This window comes from Phalacrocorax carbo, chromosome 21, assembly GCF_963921805.1.
Source record: "Phalacrocorax carbo chromosome 21, bPhaCar2.1, whole genome shotgun sequence".
NCBI lineage: Eukaryota > Metazoa > Chordata > Aves > Suliformes > Phalacrocoracidae > Phalacrocorax > Phalacrocorax carbo.
In genome coordinates, this window is record NC_087533.1 from 8,098,930 (window position 1) to 8,117,875 (window position 18,946).

The 18,946-nt window shown below is 55.0% G+C and overlaps 1 protein-coding gene across 7 annotated transcripts in view; it reads left to right on the forward strand.

Moving 5' to 3' along the window:
* Positions 1 to 18,946, forward strand: part of LOC135316641 (uncharacterized) — a 158,167-nt gene that overhangs the window by 103,986 nt on the left and 35,235 nt on the right. For 2 of the 7 annotated variants that reach the window (XM_064470677.1, XM_064470676.1), the window contains exon 4: positions 9,659 to 9,850. The exons of the other annotated variants lie outside the window; for them this stretch is intronic. In XM_064470677.1, the coding sequence (XP_064326747.1) occupies positions 9,659 to 9,850 (192 nt within the window). The remainder of the gene's footprint in view (positions 1 to 9,658; positions 9,851 to 18,946) is intronic. 7 annotated transcript variants of the gene reach the window in all.

Sequence of the window (18,946 nt, forward strand, 5' to 3'; positions counted from 1 at the left end):
TATTAAAGATTTTCTATAAAGTGCCTACATTTCCAGTACAGCTGAATGGATTTCACTGCAGAAAACTGCTAGGACAGAGAGGCACAGAGGAGGAAAATATCATATCCAATGATTCACAAACACATAAAAATACCCTTCCCGGCTTGTCTATTCTTCCACCGCACAGCAAACACCTTGTGACTCATTCTCGAATGTATGGACGCATTTGAAAATGAAAGTTGGATTTGAACATTATTCATTAAGACCTGGGATTTGTTCACTTCTCCATTTAGCTCCCAAAAGCCAGCACGCCAAGTCAGGCCGAAACACATTTTAAGGCTGTCTTGGTCACAAGGCTGCTCTAACAGCCGCGGTATTTTTCTACATTAACATTTCTGTGTTCAGCTTAAAAAAAAAAACACAAACCAAAAACCCCCCAAAACTTAATTCCTTGCTCCTTGCATTGAATTAATCAGATATCTGAAGGTAGGCGGAGGAAAAAAAATCAACATTTCTCTTGGCAGGCACATTTAACTTGAAGGGCCGTAGCTCTTCCTGCAGACGACGAGATCGCCGTGTTTAGAAGCCAAAGGAAGGGGATGGAGGGCATCCATGGAGTGACAGCCGTCTGAACGCCCTGCCGCTGGCAGAGGCAAAACTCAAGGTGTTAGTGCAGAGCCCGGAGGATGATTTACAGTCGCACACTGATGCAGCATTCCTCTTGCAACCCGTTAACTCCCACCTCGGAAGAACCGTTAATGAAAAGTTGCCTCAGCCGTTGCCGCTCCGCCCGCACCTAAAGACGCTGCAGAATGCTGCTGGACGTGGGGGTCGGAGCTAAGGCTGGGAACGGCCCCCGGGCTCCGCCGCCGGCCCTGTCGCCGAGAGATGCTGACCCATCGCTGCCGTGCACCGCGGAGCCCCGTGTCCGACGGCACGGGAGCACGAGCGCACCGGGGAGGAGGGTGGCACGGGGAATGGCTGAGAGGACACGAGTCACGCAGCAGAAGCGGCCCAAAGCAGACGCAGTTTAGTTCACAGCTTCAACATCTAGATTTCAGGCAAGCTTGTAACTGGCACGGCGGTTACGTGTGAGGCTGCGACACCCTCTCCTTCCTCTGCCAACGAGGAGGAACAGCACAGCTGTGCTTACTGCTGCTCCTAGGTATATTTAGTCCCATTTCACGGTGGCGTGGGGCACTTTGATACAAACATATGGATGATGCACCCGCGTTTCGATGATTACTCGCTGCCCGGTTGTGGCACCTACCCTTCAGACGCCTAATTCTGTGTCAGGGATTGGGAACAGCCGTCCTAGGCGTGTGGGTAAGGTTTCTATTAACAATGCTCTGCCCGTAGGAGATGCCCTGTAAGGTTAAATTTCTCCCAGGCTATCAGCAAAAGAAATACCACGGGAGTGAGGCGCCTAATCGAAAGCAAGCAAGCGGCAGCATTGCAATGCTCGGGGCGTCGAACGTTCGCTGCCAGCGGCTGAACGAGCTATAGGCCAAGGCGGCAGTTCCCCTGCATAATTTCATAGGACCAATACCTTTGTGAGAAGCACAAGCTGCTTGTGGGCAAAGAATCAAAATTCATAGAATACATTATACGCGCTAAATTATTTCCCCAGCTTTGTTGATTATCTGCAGTTAAAAAGTTGGAGAGAGCTGAGCTCCGCCACACGTAAACACCAGACGGATGCTCGTAGTCAGGAGGCGCTTGGGTTTGGCAGAGAGAAGAGGAGAAGTTCCAGCCCCGGAGCGGAGCGGAGCGGGCTGCATACGGACCCCTCTGCCCTCCGGCGGCCCCCGAGGTCAGGACGGGTGGCAGCCCTGTCACGCAGGCGAACACGAAGCCGTAGCGACCAGCTTGGCAGGGTTTACCACGGCGTTACTCAGCTAGCTGCAGTCCGACGGTGACGCTCCTGTGTGCGAGAGGGATTTGCTGTTTGCTAGCTGAACGAAACGAGGCTTATGATATTATCTGTATGTTACAGAGCATTTAATGGCATAAATACGCTTCAGCAGAAGCATCGGAGCAAGCCCTCGGGTTGCTGTGCACTGCTTTTCCAGCCCTAATCCCTAGAAATAGTGCCAGTCCTGCAATGGAGGTAGCAGGAGGGGTGCAGAGACCCGCGGGAGCGAGGCGGGGACTTTGGAGACACTGAGGTTTGATTTATTCGTTTCCGATTCAGCTCTGAGGGCAAGGACGGTCAGGCAAATATTGGGGGAAAACGGCGTTCTGTAGTTCAAACCTGCTGATATATAAACGCTGTGAAGATGGTCCTGAATATCCAGGCGATTCCCCAAGCTCCGAGTGAGACTCCTGACGTGGCTTTAGTCCCATCGGGAGCGTGTCCTGGCTTTGCAGACCGAGCCTGGGGCGCCCCGTGCGCAGAGATGCGGGGCCCCCCTCCTCGTGCGTCTGGCCGAGCTCTGACTCCCTCTGCGAAGAGGAGGAAGCACGCGGTGGGTCAGCGTATCGAAGGCCTTTGATCGAACCGGTGATGAATCGCAACTTGATGACTTCCTCTACATCAATGGAGCTGAACTGGCTTGGGGAAACTGTTTGATTTAAGAAGAATAGGCCTAATTTTGGAAGTGCTTCACACCCATCAATCTAAGTGAAATTCATTTATCTGAGGCACAGCTGATACGTCTCCCATTTACATAGTATTAAGTGCCTCACAAGCCTTGATATATTGAAGCTCACAGCAGGGGAAAAGGGGAGCGTCGCTATCCCCATTTCACAGGCGGAGAAGAGAATTTGCAGCATAGTCAAACGAGTCACCGGAGCCAAACCGGCGCTGTGCCCCGAGCCCAGAGACAGCATCCACCCCCCAGAGACACGCTGCAGCTCCGAGGCCCCCAGCAAGCGCAGGCGAAGCAGCTGCGTGTACGTTCGGGCGTGGTGTCGACGGGGGAGTGGGAGGAAGGAGCTTAAGAGCATTTTCCATCTCTGGTCTAACACGGTTATATGAAGTGTTTGCAACAGTGTCTCAAAGGCAGGGTTGGAAGGCAGACTGGGAATCGCAGCGGTATCTGATGGAAGAGATATTTAGAGGGAAGAGACATATGGCATCTTAAATAAAAAGAACCTACTCAGTGGTTAATCTCCACTTGAAAAACATCCAGGACAGGCTCGTCCATCTACCGTTGTGCTCCCCGCCATGCAGCCTGCTGTCCAAAGACGCAGACGCCGCAGTTAACGCCGCGGCTCTTCCCTGCCGCCGCCTGGCTGGGCCAGCCCCTTCCAAACCGCGCGCCAGTTCGAGTCCTCCCCGAGACGCAGCCTGGCAGCGCGCTTCTTATGGGTGGGCAGAGCACCCTCAGCCCCCAAATCCCCACTGCCCCGCTCCCAGGGCGGCTCTCCAGCCCGCTGCCGAGACACGGCGGCAGGCGGAGGATGCTGGCCTCTCCGCCCCAGCCCGGCGATGCTGGCCGTGCCACGGACGGCGTTACTCTTGGGAGGGAGCCGGGCGAGTGATGATCTGGCGCTCGCTGCAAAGTGCTGCCGTCTCATCAGCTAATGTCCCCCTGTTGCTGGCTGCTCGCTCTATGCACCAGTTGATGGTCCAGCTCGAGGCTCGCGATGCTGCTGCGCATCAGCGGCAAGGTGGGGGTTTGTCTCCGTGCTCCCCCAGCCGAGGAGGAGGCTACTGGCGAAAGCCCGGCTGCAGGTCTGGTGTGAAAAGAGAAAGCGAGGTCACTCGAAGGCAGAAACTCCCAGGAGCCCTTGGGCTGGAGGGTTCAGGGAGCAGGGCCGGGGTTTTCAGGGGAGCCAAAGCTCGTTCCCCACCTCTCGCCGGGTCCCCTCAGCAGCAGCCTCAATTTGTCAGCCTCCTTCACGGCTCTGTCCTCAGCTGCCTGAAAACTGAAGCGGGCAGGAGAAGCAAGTGCCTCCTTCCCGCAACCCTCTGTGGGCACTTAGCACAGTGATAAAACACTCGGGCGATCGCACGATGTTTATTTAATGCCAAAACTATCCCAGCCACTTTATAAACAAGCATGAGTGATGGGGGAGCGGGGGGTGGGGGGGGAGGGGCAGAAGTTTCTCTCTCTTCCTCTCAGATCTTCTGAGTAGGCACTTCTGCCGTGATTTCTCCTTGTTGCAACCTTATCGGCTGACCGGGGATGTAAATCAAGCTACCCAACATTTTACCCGGAATTCCAGTTATTTATACATAGATTGAGAGGGTATAATTACGGCTGCTAAATACGGCCCGGCAGAGAGGAGAGGCACAGGTGTCCGTCTCCTCGGAGGTTAGGGATGGAAAAGTCCACGCTGGCTCCCTGCCCGTTCTCTGCGGATTAGAGGCTCGCTTGTGCTTTTGCTGCTCCGCTGACGTGGAGGACGGGGGAGCAGAAGCCCTGGGCTGACACGCGGAGCAGGGATATATTTAGACTTTGGCAATTAGTCCGTCAGCCTTTTGGAAAGGACCTGACAGTGGCTCCTTCTCTTTTTTTCCATCTCGTATGTCCAACCTGTTCTGGGAAGGGGTCTGGAGAGGAGGAATCGATGAATCCTACGTGTGATTCTTTTCATCTCTCCTCCGGGAGCCGGTGTTTCTCGCGAGGGGACGTCGTGCCATGCGCTCGCTGTTGCTGGGTGTTCATTAGCAGGCAGGGGTTTTGTGGGCAGCATCCGTACGCACCACGTCCCCCCTCGCCACCGTTACCGGTGCCCGGACCGAGCAGCTGAGCGGGGTCACTGGGGGCCGGGGGTCTGTACCACGCAGTGCCGAACAGCGGGCGCTGGTAGCAGTTCATAGCTTCAGAGGGTGTGCTGAAAGGCTGCTCCTGCGATGGCTGTTTATTTGCAGAGCCTGCTGGCCCTTGAGCTTTCTGTGCGGAGCCCACGTGGGGATGGGTAGAGGGGCTTGGGGAAGCTGCCACTGCCCACAGGCACCCCCTGCCCCCCTGGGGTCTGCCGTGGAGAGCCCCTGAGGGCTCTGCCCTGGCCACCCCCGCGGGGTCCTTGGCACGGTGTCACAGGTGACGGCGCTGCTGGTGTTGCTCTTCCCCAGCTGGGTCTCCCGGTGGGAGCCCAGGGAGGCGGCTGCGCCTCTGGGCGCAGGCAGGATCTGTCCCAGCTCACCTCGCCCGAACGTAGCATCCCATCTCGATTTCCCTGTGGATTTCTTTTGTGGTTGGAAGAGGGGAGCGGACACGGGCACGAGTGTGCTTTACCTCCCAGAGGAGGACCCGAGGTATCGGGGAAGCAGCAGCAGCCGTGGCTGGTCCATCAGAGCGCTCTTGAAAATCCGCATGACATCACCTTCATTAGCTGATTTGCTCCGGCTGTTGGGGAAAAGCTCCTGACAAGTGATTTAGCGTCCTGGTGAAAGCGCGACGCGGTGGGAGACGTCCCTGGCCGCTGGTGCCTGGCTGCCAAGCAAACTTTCCCCGCTCCTCTTCTGGGTGCTAAATTAGTCTCTCTCTGCAGAACAGCAATCTGTTGTTAATTAAAGGATACCCAAGGAGGTGACAACACCAGCCTGGGTGAAAAGTAAAACGTGCGAATGCTGTTCCCTTGTCATTTGTTTCATCCTGTCGGCTCATCCCCACCTTCTCCCCCCCCCCCCCCCCCCCAAATTTAAGCTTCCCGGCAGGGGCTCGCGGTGGGGAGGCAGCGGGAAGGCGGCGTGCGGGCGGCCCACGCCGCTCCCGTCCGCGTGCCGGTGGGACGGCACATTAAAATAAAACTGTTACATGCTCGAAGGGATTTCAGCTATGGCTGGGATGGCGGGAAAGAGATTAACGGCGCTGCTTCCCCCCTGGCACCAGCTTGACTGGCAGCTTGGGTAAAGAAGAGCCCACTCTAAACGCTCCCAGGGGTCCCGGGAGGAACTCATTACGTCTAGACTGGCAGTAGCCGGCAGTTCTGCCTTGTGAGCTGTGAAACTAATGTTTATCCACCACTCAGTTAGATTCAGCGCCATTTAAGGAGTCCAGGGTATTAAGCAGGAGGAACGACACGTACGTTACCCGGCGTGCCACTGAAGCAGGCCTTGGTGAGGAGGATGGGAGAGGGACCCCATCCCCACAAGCCGGCACAGGGAGTGATGGAGGGGCCCGCAGGGTCTCCCATCCCACCCACGCTTCAGCGAGGCTTATTCCTGGCACAAGCCCGCTGCCAAATTGGCCTTCAGCTCAAGGCAGCCGCTGCCTGTTTCATCTGCAAGTTGCCGTGTACTATAACAGCATCTCCCTCACCCCTTGTAATCCTGTTTTTTTCCACCTTTCCCGGTCATCTCCCCCTCTGGTTCCCTCCCTCCGGCAGCCGCAGAGCCAGCAGCAGCCCCACGCCCTACCAAAGGCTGGGGAGCATCACGGCAGCGCCCGTGGTACCCGAGCATCCCGCGGGCGGGCGAGCTCCCGCGGCCCAGCAGGCCGGCTGAAGCCGTGTCGCCACGGGATGTCCCTGGCACAGCTTCACCGGGAGGCGGAGTGCGGCGCGGGGGCACCATGTGTTTCTCCAAGACGCCCTTCAGAGGCCCGAGGTGAAAGGCATCTAAAATTCATAAATGTCAAGGAGGAAAGGAAGTAAGGACAACTAAATATAGACATCCAAACGCTTCCTTTAAAGCTACAAAAGCAGTGTGATATACACAGCCTAAAAGCCTCCTTAGAATTGAGCCTGGCAAAGCATTTAAGGGCAGCTTGGCGGCTGGGGACGCTGCGGTTTTGCGTGGGTGGGTAGGTAGCAGCTGTGCACCCACGCACCCGTCCTCGCCCCTCTCCCGCAGGCCCTGCGGTGCTCCTTATCCCAGCAGCACTGCAGGGGTGGGGAAGGGCTTCTCTGGCTGATCTGAGCATCGCTGCCCCGAGGGTCTCGCAGGGCTGCTCTTCCAGAGACGACTCCACAGGCAGACCCCGCCGACCGCCAGCGTAATCAATGAATGTTGCCGACGGGTTTTCTTTGCAGACTGGGGCCGAAAGCGGGTTTCAGGAATTGCTCACAGCAGCCTGCCTGGGCAGCCGGGGGAGGGATGGGAAGAGGTGGCCAGAGAGCCAAGCTGTGTGCCCGGAGAGATGATGTGAACTTCTTTCCAAACGCTTTAAAAAAGAGAAAAAAAAAATCACCACCACCCCGCCACTGGCTTCTTCCCTGACCATCCTCTGCTGGTAAATACAGAGGGATGTGCCCGGCGTTGCTGGCTCGGGAGCGTAGGAGAGGTCTGCCGCGTCCCACCCGTCCTGCCTGAGTACAGGGGCTGCCTGGAGCTCCCCCTCCAAACCGTGTTCCCGCTAGAAACCAGTGCTTCATCAGCCCTGCAGGTTTGCATGGGAAGATGGAAGTGAAAACCCCCTGACGTTCCTGGGTTGAAAATGTGTTTTCTTGCTGTTCCATGTGAAACATGGCTGTTTACTTCTCCATTCCGCTTCAAGGGGAACAAAAAACAGGTCCTGAAATGTCTGGGGTTCCTATGAAAAGGAGATGCTGATTTTTCAAAAGGGGATCGCGCGGCAGAAATAGCCAAAACCTGAAAATAAGTCCGGGTCTGTCAGAGTCTTCGGTACCTGTTTTAATTATCACTCCGGTGGGATTTTTCTCAGAGATGATATTTCCACAGTGATAACTGTTATCACTTTATTTTAGAGCCTCGGCTATTTGCAAGCTGGGGACGAGCAGGTTCGGAGTCAAGCAGAGTTTCCAGGCCCCATTCAAAGGAGAAAGCGCTGGCTTTCATCTGCCCCGCTTAGGAGGAGGACGATGCTGTCCCCAGCACCAGCACGCCCGTCCCGGTCCTGGCTCCCCGCGACCCTACGGGCGTCCCCGGCGAGGGCTGAACGCCGAGGGCGCGCCGACATCAGCCGGGCGACGGGCGCGCTTCGTGGCTGAATGCCGTGCTAGGGAGCGGCCGGGCGCTGCGGCGCTGGCTGCCTCGCGGCGCTCGCAGGATCCGGCCCTCGGAAGGTATATGCCGGCAGAGCGGGGGAAATGGGATGCCAGGGACAGCTTGCTGCGAAGCACAGCCCGCGTCTCTCTAGTCCCATAATTTTTGTTGGGAAGTTTTATCTTTTTAATTTGTTGCGTATCATGCATCGTCTGATTAATTATTGCTTCTCTGCGGGGAGGACTAGAGTTTATAGAGCAATATAGCATTAGTGTTAGCTTTATACACCCTCAAAGCCCAGAGGAAGCTCCGCAGAGTACTTATGCGATGTTCTGTCGATAATAATGACTCAGCATTTGGCCGGTTCACGGGTATATCAGAAGCGCTTTATTAAAACGTACACAGTATACGCACTGAACATAAATACAGCCAGGAGATGCGAGCGTGCCGTGCCGCATACGTATCAGCCGGCGCCTGGGCTGGGGCGGCCGTGCCGGCGGAGCTCTGGGCTGGAGCTGCTGGCAGGCAGAGCCCTGCCTCTGCCTCTGCCTCCGCCTCACCTCTCCCTGCCTGCTCCGCGAATCCCCGGCAGCGCAGGAGTTTAATTGCCACGGCGGCCGGGGATGCATTGAGCTGCTCGGCATGTCCTTCAGCTCCGCGAATGCAGAAATAGCCACAATAAAATTCCCTTTACAGCCCCATCTCTCCGTCAGCTGAGCGAGAGCCCTCTCCCTGAAGAAGCCTTCCCATCCAGCAAACGATATTAAGGAGGTTGTATAACTGATTGGGGAAGGTACTGCAGCAGGACTAACAGCAATGAAATGCAGTTGAACATTTCCAGCGCTGAGTAAACCATATGTCTTCATAATTTGATTGTGCCCCGGTCCCCCAGGTACTCCCAGCTCTATTGAACACCGATGGAGTTATTTAGAATCATAAATAATATTATCAAAGAGGGTCTGCTGGGTAAACAGAGTCGGTGTATAAATTCTCGGCGTGCGATATTGATTGTTCTGAGCTGCCGAATGAATTATTCTGTTTAAGGGCCCGTGGAAATAACGCTCAGCGTTTTCAAGGCAAGGGCCCTTTGAAGAATTTTCCACCGGCGCTGCTGGGCTGTGTCGTCCCGGCCACCGCAGGCAGCGAGGGCGGGCTGCGGGCGGGGACGAAGGATGGCACCTTCTCACGGGCAATTTGCAAGACTTTTCCCAAATCTTTGCTCCTACTCGCTTCGTCTGTTCCTCCTCGTCTCCCGTTTTCCCTGTGGAGGAGGGACCCAGTGCAAGATTCGGGGCGGCTCGTAGAGGTGCACCGGGAGCCTCGACGCCGCCCTGACCCCGTGCCGGCCACCCGGGGCTTCCCACCACCTTCCAACCTCCTTCCCGCCGCCTCCCTACCTGGAACACCTTTCCCCATGCACGGCTGACCTGGATGCTTCCCCCGCCTGCTGGGTTTTTTGGCTTTTTGGGCTCATGTCTGTTTAAATAGGGTTTTTCCCCTGGAGACACAATAGCTGCCTTAAGTGCTGCCCCAGAACGAGGAGAAATGAGCCATCCTTTTTAAGAGATCTTGCTTTTTTTCCTCCTCACCTGCATAATACGTTCTGCTAAATTGATAGTTTTTCAATCCCTTTGATGTACGGGACTCAAAACACTTCCCCGCTAATCTTACGCAGCAGTGCCTGAAACGCTGAAGGCGCTGGCTGGGGATGTGGCAGGGAACCAGACAACAATTATTGGCATTTTGGGGGCTGGGGCAGCATTAAGAGACAGCTCATTTTAAAATAAATTATGCTGTTAAACCACTTTTGTTCTTTTCCCCCTGCTTTTTGGGCTACAGGCTCACCAGAGGAGGGGCAAAGCTGGAGTACCCCGGCAGAGCGGCTGTGCTGGGTGCAGAGGAGCGCCCCGGGTGCTTGCGGGCAGGAGGAAGAGGAGGGCAGCTTTGTCTGGGAAGAAGCCCACCAGCCACACCAAACACTTGCGCGGGGATCGACCCGTTCAAGCCGGTCGTGCACACCTCCCTCGCAAGGTGCTTCCCGTTTAATAACCAAGAATTTGCGCGCTCCAAACCTTGCTTCCACCCCACCTTTGGCACGGAACTGTCAGACATTATTAAAGCTGAAAGCAAAGAAGAATACCGTAATTCTGCCTGCCAGGAATGCAAAGATGTGGGGCTTTTGCCGCAGGAAGGGGGCTGACAAAAAAGGCCCCGCGTCTGGAAGGCACGTTAGAGCTTTACAAAGAGGCTTCGCACAGAGCGTAGCTTGCGGTTATTGAAAGGCTAAACTGCTAGAATAGCATTTTCCTGCCACCGGCCCTGCCCGAGCTGGCGCCCGGACGGGCGCCGTGCTGCGTGCTGTGCTGTGGGGAGCGGTGGCGGCTGCCGCCTTCCCTTCCGAAGGGGGATGCGAACTGAGACGTCGGCCTGTCGTCAGAGCCCCTTCCCCGGCAACGTGGCTGCAGCTGCTCTTCCAAGGGCAGAACTTTGGCTCCCCGCAATTAATTCCGCTTTTGCCGTTACACCTTACATTTTAGTGCATTGTCGTTCCTCCTTTCCACCTTTGAGCTGTGATTGCTCCTCCCCTTCGTAAAGGAAGCCCCGTTATTTTCCCTCACAAATAGAGCTGGGTCAATTTTCGTAGCCCCTTTGCCAGCCCGTTGAGCATTACTGAATTCACTGTTTCTCACCGATATGACAGTACGTCTGTCTCGGCTCGCTTTCCTTTTCTTCCTAAAGCTCAGGAAGACACTTGCTCATAACCCTGGGTTTAGCATCCAAGAAACCCAAACGTTAGCTTAAACTTAAGCAAAAATTTGAACGTTGCCCCGTCTTTGCTGATGGTCAGGATTAGCCAGAGCCCCGGCTTAGCATCCTGTTCTTTGGATGCGATTGATTTAGTTCATTAAAGTCGCAGGGGCTTTGCCAGGCTCCGGCTCGGGATGGAGGGAGACGCCCGGGACCGCGCTGGACGCCGGGAGCTCGTCCTCCCAGGACCCCGCCTGGATGAGCACGCTTGTTTGCTCCTGGTTTGCAAGGATGGGAAGGAGTTAAACCAAGCCACCCCAGGACCTTGATGTCCAGCATAATTCAGGCCATTTAATTAGTGTCCCACGCTTGGCATGTTCGATAGTTTTTCTCCCCCCAGGGAGAAGCGCTCACATATATTGCCTGTTAACTTGCAAGTACTCAGAGCAGAATGCTTTTTCAGTAACCTCATCAAAGGATAAGCCAGGATTCAGATAAGCTTTTCAAGGAGGAAGCCAGGGTTATAATTTTCAGAGACTTCTGAATGTCACCTCCAATTTTCGGCTCCGCCATTGGAGCGGCCGTTTTTGGAAGCCACCCAGCCTCAGATATTGAAATGGGTGACCTGTGGACTCGGGCCTCCTCAGTTCCTGGTCACCGTCAGTCTGGCAGATCCCGGAGTTGAAAGTGTTTGAGGTTTCTGACTTTCTAATAACGCGGTTTCTCAGAAGTGCAAATTACAGAGGAATTGGTGCTAAACTCCCCATTAACTATAGAGCCCAGGAAATCCTCAGTGTCCCAAATTACCTGTCACTTTCTCTGTAACACAGCATAATTCTGTCGCTTTAAAAAAAAAAAAAAAGCCCATAATTTGAAATTTCAGTGAAATTCCCAATTGACTGCGCAGCTCGCTCTGCCAGCGTGCCGTCCTGCCCCCCCTTAGCTGCAGCATGCGTTTGGCAGGCCGGCGCCAACAGTTTCTCCCCTGGGCATTGCAACGTCCCCCCCCAGCCCCGGCGTGGCACCCCACCGGTGATGCTCCCCCCTTCGGTCTCTTCAGGGCGCTGGGAGCCCTTCTGCAGCGCTCAGCTTCCAGAGAACGTGGGGATAAGGGTGTCTTCAAGGATGCCCAAGGCCGTACGTACAATCTGAGGTAGCTCATGGGATGCCCGAGAGCGTGGGTACAAGCTTGAGGCTAAACATGCCGGAGGGAGAAGGTGGCAGGAAAACTCCAGCTCAGGCTGACCTCAGGGTTAAACCGGTTGCTGTGTCTGTAATAAACCCCTGACTCATGGGAGAAATTAGCTTATTAGGAAGGATTTGAATATGGGAAGGGGGGTGGTTCTCCAGAGTAGGAGGTGGAGGGCAGATATAGGTGACGGCATCGACAAGCGTGTGAGGACTTAGACTCTGAACCAGTTTCAAGAGGGGGACGTTTTGTTGTGGATTAGAAATGGCTTTTGGCCGTGTTTCTAAGACCACGTTTTTAGCTTTCATTCACAACCACAAGGTGTTCACAAAAAATTACCTAGACCACATCAAAGGGACTTTTAAATGAATAGGAAGGGGGAAAAACCCAGGAAAAAACAATGACCAAACTGTCATCGCCTTTCAACAGAGGCCTGCCGGGAGGGACGCAGCACGTTGCCAGAGCTGGCGTTACACCTCCTGTTTCTGCCTAAACCTTTGGGGTTTGCCGCAAGCCCCTGGGCAGGCTGGTGAAACACCCGGCCACCCCTGAGCCGGGGGGCTGGTGGTCCCGTGCCGCGGTGTGGCCGCCCCGGGGGACCAGCCTCGGCCCCGGCAGCGCTTTGCGCTCGCCTGCAGCCGCAGTCCTCTCTCCCTCTTTGTTTTTCCGATGCAATTCCCATAACTTCGAAACGGCTGGTTTGGATTTATCCCAGCAGGGGAAGAAAATTGGGTCCCTGGAGTCCATTTGCAAACACACTCCGGCTTCAGTTCTCCTCCCTGTAAATGGCAGCACTGTTAAACTGCTTTCTCTGAGAGATTTCCAGCCCCGTCTAAGTGTATAAATCTGGTTCAGCCACACTTAAAAACTCACTCCTCCCGCAGTTAGCGGCGGCACTCCCAGGCCTAATTGCTCTCTCCAGCTTTAACTTGCCATCGATTTCCTATTTTCCATCCCCTTCCCCTGCTTTCTGAAGCGGTCTCCCTGCTGTGGCCAGGAGCACAGGTGTCCTCAGTTACCCCCATCAGCGTGGCCCCAGCTGCTCCTGCTTCTGTATAAGTGCCTGGTGCAGAGCAGCAGCTCCCTTCGGCTCAGACGGGGATGGGGTCACTTTGGTGCTTCGCCTCTCGGGACGGCGACGGAGACGGCTGGGGTGAGTTGCTCGCAGTCTCGTGTCTTGCTGTATCGGCCGCGGTGGTCTAGAGAGGGGTGTCTAAGGCAGGACCCCTCCGCAACTGGGGATGTAACCCAGTTTGCAAGCCTTGGGTGCTAAAAGATGCCTTGCCGGCGACCGGCCATGGTGGTGGGCTGTTGTCCTCTGTGCTGGCTCCTGGGAGGACCCGGCGCTGGTGTTTCGGTGTGTCTGCTCTGGTGGCACCTTAGAACGGACTAACGGAAAGGCAGAGGCTTGAGTCGGCTGGGTTTTACCCTTGGAGGTGCTGGTGCCGGAGCTCGGCGAGGAGGGATGCTGGCAGGAGCCAAGGGTTTTTACCCTAATGTGCTGTTTAGCCCCTGAGGATGCGTGTCTGGTTACACAAAACCGTAAGCTAAAATCTCTGCAAAAAACTAAAACCAGCTCAGGTGACGCACGTGGCTCGTGGCCGGCGAAGGGCTGGCTGCGGCAGCGTGTCCTCCCTCCCCTCCTCTTCCTCGCCCCGGCACCCGAGGAGAGGCTTGGGCTGCAGGCAGCCGGGATGCTCCGCGCTCCCCTTCCCGGGGAGGGAGGCTGGGAAGCTGCGCAGGCCTAAAACAGCAGCTCTGGGGAGGAGGACTCGACAACAGCTCTGTGCGTTTTCTTCCCCTCTGTTTTTTTTTCCTTTTTCCCTCCTGGCTGAATCAATAATTAAGCATATTCTAAGTAGTGCAGTTTTGCTTGAAATTTTCCATTTGGCTTGTGCATTAGTTGGGAATGAAATATTTAGAAGACAGAATACAGTAATAAAGCCAAGACACATTTTCTGCTGGTATATTTTATTTATTTTGTTTAATAATGAGGTTCTGTGTCTGTCTCTGCCCCCCGTCTGTATCAGTGGCTCTCTCCTTTTCCCCTTCCCTTTGGAGGCAGGAGATAATATCCCCCTTTTAAAAAAATAATAAAGTCAGGCTTGTCTAACAAATCAGGTCTTATGCTCTGATGTTGTAAGCGTTCAAAGGAGTTTCCCAGAAGGCTTAGGGAGAGGACTAACCCGGCATCTCTGCACCGATGCTCCCGCTAACCACTGATTTGTCTGCAAGGGCAAGGCAAAAGGGATTCCTTCACTTAGAGTTATTTGTTCCCTGGCGCGAAACCTGTAATAATTCCCCGGGAAGAGAACGGATCCTTTCCGTGCAGGAGCACAACCTGCCTGGCGCCGTCTCCTCCTCTATGTCTCTGCATTTCCACTTGCAAAATACATTCTGACTCGTCTGGGGCCTTTTTCTTACCTCTGCCTGTGGTGTCGAGATGTTTGCAAGAATTTACGCCCCGGGGAGTTTCGTGACTACGTTACTGATGCTGACGGTGAAGCGGGGAGAAAGGGCTGAATGCTGAGTAGTTGGCCCGGGGAAGGCTGCCGGACCCCAGGCGGCTCCCAGCCCCTGACGTGCCGCCGCGTTTCCAGTCCCCTCAGCTGATGCAGGTGGGAAACGGCTGCGCTGTCCTAAGAAACCCTTTGCGGCTTCAACCCGTTTTTTCCCCCCGTTCTGCTTCTGGGATGTGAAAGCAAATGTAAATCCCTCAAATAGAAATTACTCCAAGGAAATTCATATCATGTACAGTGAAGCGCTTCATCCCAACAGCTTCAAAATATTTCACTGAGGTTTTGATCTCTTCTTCAAAACCTGTTTACAGTTAAAAAAAATTTATGTATGTATTTGAAATGGAGTATTTCTCACGAGCAGCCTAAGTGTGTAGAAACTCTTCTTGTCTGAAAAGCAAATTAAATGTTCCAGCAAAGGAAAGAAAAGCGGAGCTTCCCTGGCTCCGGGCAGGACCGGGGGGAGGCAACCGGCCCCACTGGAGGTCTGGGCAAGCTTTCTTCTGCGTGACTGTTGCCGGGTCTGGGCCCTTCCCTTGCCTGGCAGAGGCTTTGTCAGGCCCCGGCAGGGTTTGCGGTGGCGGCTGAGCCAGGTCGTGGCTCCGGGGCTGCTCCTGCCCTCGGGGCTGTTGGTGTTTGCCAGGCTTGGACTGTGCGTGTCTCCTCCGCGAGAAGGGTCCCTGGTCCCACGTGGGTTTATGCGGGTGTCAAAAGGTGTTTTCTGCCGGTAATACCGAACCCCAAAGTTTCTAGTCTTTGCTGCTGCTTTGCAAAGGTGTGATTAAATACATTAAAATAAAAAGCAAATTAAAAAACCCCTCCAGCCTTCTGTTTCAGGTGTGAAGCAGCTTAAGATAACTAATTATTTGCACAGCTTGGCTCTGTAAGCTCTTCTGCACTTCAGATAAACATTTTGTATACATTTGAACTCGGAAATTGGGAAGAAAGCCGAGCTGTGTTGATCTGTTCGGGATCTCGCCGTGTTTGAGAAGTCAATCCGTTCATCTTCAGCAAATTAGGGGTGTCGAAAACGGATATTTTTCTAATATTTGCTCAGGCTAGCGTCTTGTGCTCGTGCTCCCGGGAGGAACGGCTTGTGCAGGAATTTAATCACTGGCTCTTACGACTTTCTCGACCCGGGCGCTGTGGAGCATGTGGAACAGAGCGGGTGTTAAAAGAAATTCATGGGGCCCGATTCTCACGTGACCCTGCGGGGATGCCGCTCCAAGCGAGGGGCCACGCCACAGACCACTGTCTGTCTGTCCTCCCGCTGTGTGTCTTTCTGTGGCCCCTGGCAGCCTTACCTTATGATTTCCTCTGCCGGTCCCAATCTCGACCCTATTTCGGGCAGCCCAGAGTGAGTGTGTGTTTCCCTTCCCATACCGGTGCTGCCAAAGCTGTCCTGCGGACGAACCCGCTGTTTTTAACTCTCCACAGCAGCGGGAGGATGGGAGCAGGGCTCTCCCTTCATGGGTCTCACTGGCAGGCAGGAGGAACCCTTTCCAGTCGGTTCGTTGTAGTTAATTCTTGATAACAGTTCTCCCATTGTTAATATTGTAGTTAAACTCCTGCTTTCTCACCCAGCGAGAGCTAATTATAATAATTAACAGAGAACTCATGAACTTGTCAAACTGGTAATTACAAACCGCAGGGACTTCTAGCATTAAGAGATGCTGTTCAGGAGGGGCGGGAGAGGGGGTGCGAAGCCTCTCTTGATTAGATCTGTGCCCATGATGAGCCTCGCCTCTGTCCGGGCGCCTTCCCTCCCGGCCCCTGGATCGCGCGGCTCCAGCTCCCGCAAAGCCCACCTTCGCCGTGCCCGGCTGAGCGGCCAGTTGGCACCGTGGTCCCCAAAACAAACGAGACAAGGGCAAACGCTTGCCCGTGAATCCGCGGGCGGCCCCGGGACCGCCAGGCAGGGCTGCTGCCAGCACGCACGCTGCAGGTGCTGGCTGGGCTTTGGCTCCGGGCGGTGCGTGAGGATGCTCGGCCCAGGCTTTTCTCCCCTTGCCTTTCCCTCTCTCCTCCAGCCACCTCCTTCCACAAAGGGGAGCTCCGCGGCCCGAGGTGCACCTTTTGCAGCGGAGGCCGCAGCTCTGCTGCCCAGGCCAAGCGCGGCACTGGCCCGCAAGGAGAATACGCGGGCTCAGAGCCTGGCCCTGCAGCCGCCACGGGGGAAGGGCCGAGTGCTTTCTGCAGGGCTGGGACCCAGGCGGGCACTGCAGAGCGAGGGGGGAGAGGCCTCCGCACCGGCCTCCTGCAAGGGCCTGGGCAACCCGGCTCTGAGCAAAGGGCGAAGCCAAAAGCGGAGGGCGCGGGTCTCTGCTTGCAGCTACAAAACTGTCTTGTCTCTTCCCTTCCACGTGCTCCAAACCCCTCAGTCCACTTCCCCGCGGTGCCCCGAGGTTCTCCCCAGGGCTCCTGGATGTGTTCTTTCAAAACAGGAGCCGTTGCCTCACAGGAGCTGTTTATGTAGTTGCTAGAATAAATGATACGTTTCACCCCATGTGCGATATTTTGTAGCTCCATGTGCACATTCACATGTGCGCAATTCTTGCTGGAACAAGGAATTACAGTGTTATTTTCCCCAGGGAAGGAGTTGACTCGGCCACGTTGGACACCTTCAATAGTCATCTGGACAGGGTGCTGGGCCATCATGTCTAGGCTGGGCTCTTCCCAGAAAGGTTGGGCTGGATGGCCCCTGAGGTCCCTTCCCACCTGTGATTCTGTGATTCTGTGATTCTGTGATTCTGTGATTCTGTGATTCTGTGATTCTGTGATTCTGTGATTCTGTGATTCTGTGATTCTGTGATTCTGTGATTCTGTGATTCTGTGATTCTGTGATGATTCATGGTTTTGACTTTATTAAAAGCAAAAAGCTTGAAATATTCAGGCTAAATGGAGTTCTGGAGTTATGATTTGCTCTAGCAGGTTGCCCCAGCAGGGCTTGCAGTTTGGGCTGTGGTGGGTGAGAACGCAGGAGCCGATTTCGGGTTCACCCGTGGACCTCTGCCATGCAGCCTTCCAGCAAACAGCCCTTTCACGTGCGGCAGGAGAGAAAGCAGGCGCGGGAGGCAGCCCTCATCCTGCAGCGTACGATGTTGCTGGTTTTCAGACCGAACAGGGTCAGTGAGAAACGCGGCGTTTCTCGTGACCATTTAGTTTGCGGCCAGGCAGGTTTGTGCTGGCTCCCTTTGCAGGGAAATGCTCGCGAGTGGTTGCAGCAGCTGCGGTGGCAGGGTCTCCCGCTCCGTCCGTGCCCATTACTCGCTCAGTGGAAAGCCGTGATAGCTTTTAAGGAAGGTTTTTGTTCCCCTGGAAGCTGCACTGGCTAGGAGAGCACCCCTTTCCCATGCCAGGGCCTGGTGCAGCGGCATGCCTCCCCGGGGAAGCCCCGCGCCGGTCAGCAGCATCGCTCCCTCCTCGCTCCGCTTCGCGCATCGCCCGGCAAGTTTTGCTCTGATATTCTCCAAGTTTCCTCTTGCGCCTATTGTCAGCCTTCTCTCCTGGACAGTAAACAACAAATGGTCCTTTTCACCCAGGAGATAAGATTGTTCATGTTCCAAAGTCACCGGCACTTGTGACGCCGGGTCTGGAGCAGTTTGAATAATGAGCCTTCGGGAGAACTGGTGTTTCTCTTAACAAAGTCCTTTTCTTAACAAAGACCCGAGGCTCCCAAGGCAGCGGCGTCTTTGCCAGGCGCCGAATGCGACAGGGGCTGCTTCTGAAGGGCACAAGTTACAGAGAGGATTTTCTTTTCTTCCTTTTTTTTTTCTCCTCCACTTTTCCAATTGTATTTTTGTCAGGCGCCGTTGCCGAACAATCGGTCCTTTATAGAAAAATTCCCACCAGGAGCGACGCAAACGCTGCCGCGCAGATCCCCCTCCTCCCTTACAACCGCTATCTTTCAGCGCCTCACGTCCACATTTCAATCTAAAAAGCAAACCAGAAGTTCCCTGTGTCCTTAAAGCCTTGCTTTTGTGGCACTCGCGTCATGTTTCTCACCCTCCCTCGCCTCTCTCCTCTTTTGCATCGCCCAGCCGCATGGCTCCTGCATCCCGCTTCCCTCCTTGCCCCGGCGGGGTCCCTGCCTGCCGCCCCCTTCCTCCCAGGTCTGGGCACCTGCGCTCCCGCACCCCCTCGTAACATCCCGCTCCGTAGCACCCGGGCAGGAAAGGGACAGTTTTCCAGCAGAGACATGTCTCAGTGAGGAGAAAACCCATCTGTAGCCATGGCAGAGCCCCCGGCACCCGAGATGGTGGCTGTCATCAGCCACTCCAGCGTCCTCCACTGTGTCGAGAGCCAATTGACACACCACAAGCTCGGGACTTGTGTTGTGTGGGGGAAAGCACTTCAGTGCTCGCTCAAGACCATCCATTTCAGGGCTCTGTTTGAGCACCTGCTTGGCATTAAGCCTGTGCAAGGTCCCATCTCAGCTGGATGCACTGTGCATCCTCTCCCACCTCCTCCTCCATCCCCAGCAGCTAAACACACCTGGCTCAAAAGCCTGCTGGAAAAATCCTACCAGAGCAATATGGCCTTTTGCATTGGCTACTTCTGACCCAGAACCTGCCGTTGCCCTGAAAATGAAGATGCACGAAAATATGCAAAGTGAAAATAAAGGAAGACTTTCTCTCAGCAGTGAGGCAGTGAAAATGAAATTCATTCTCCCCG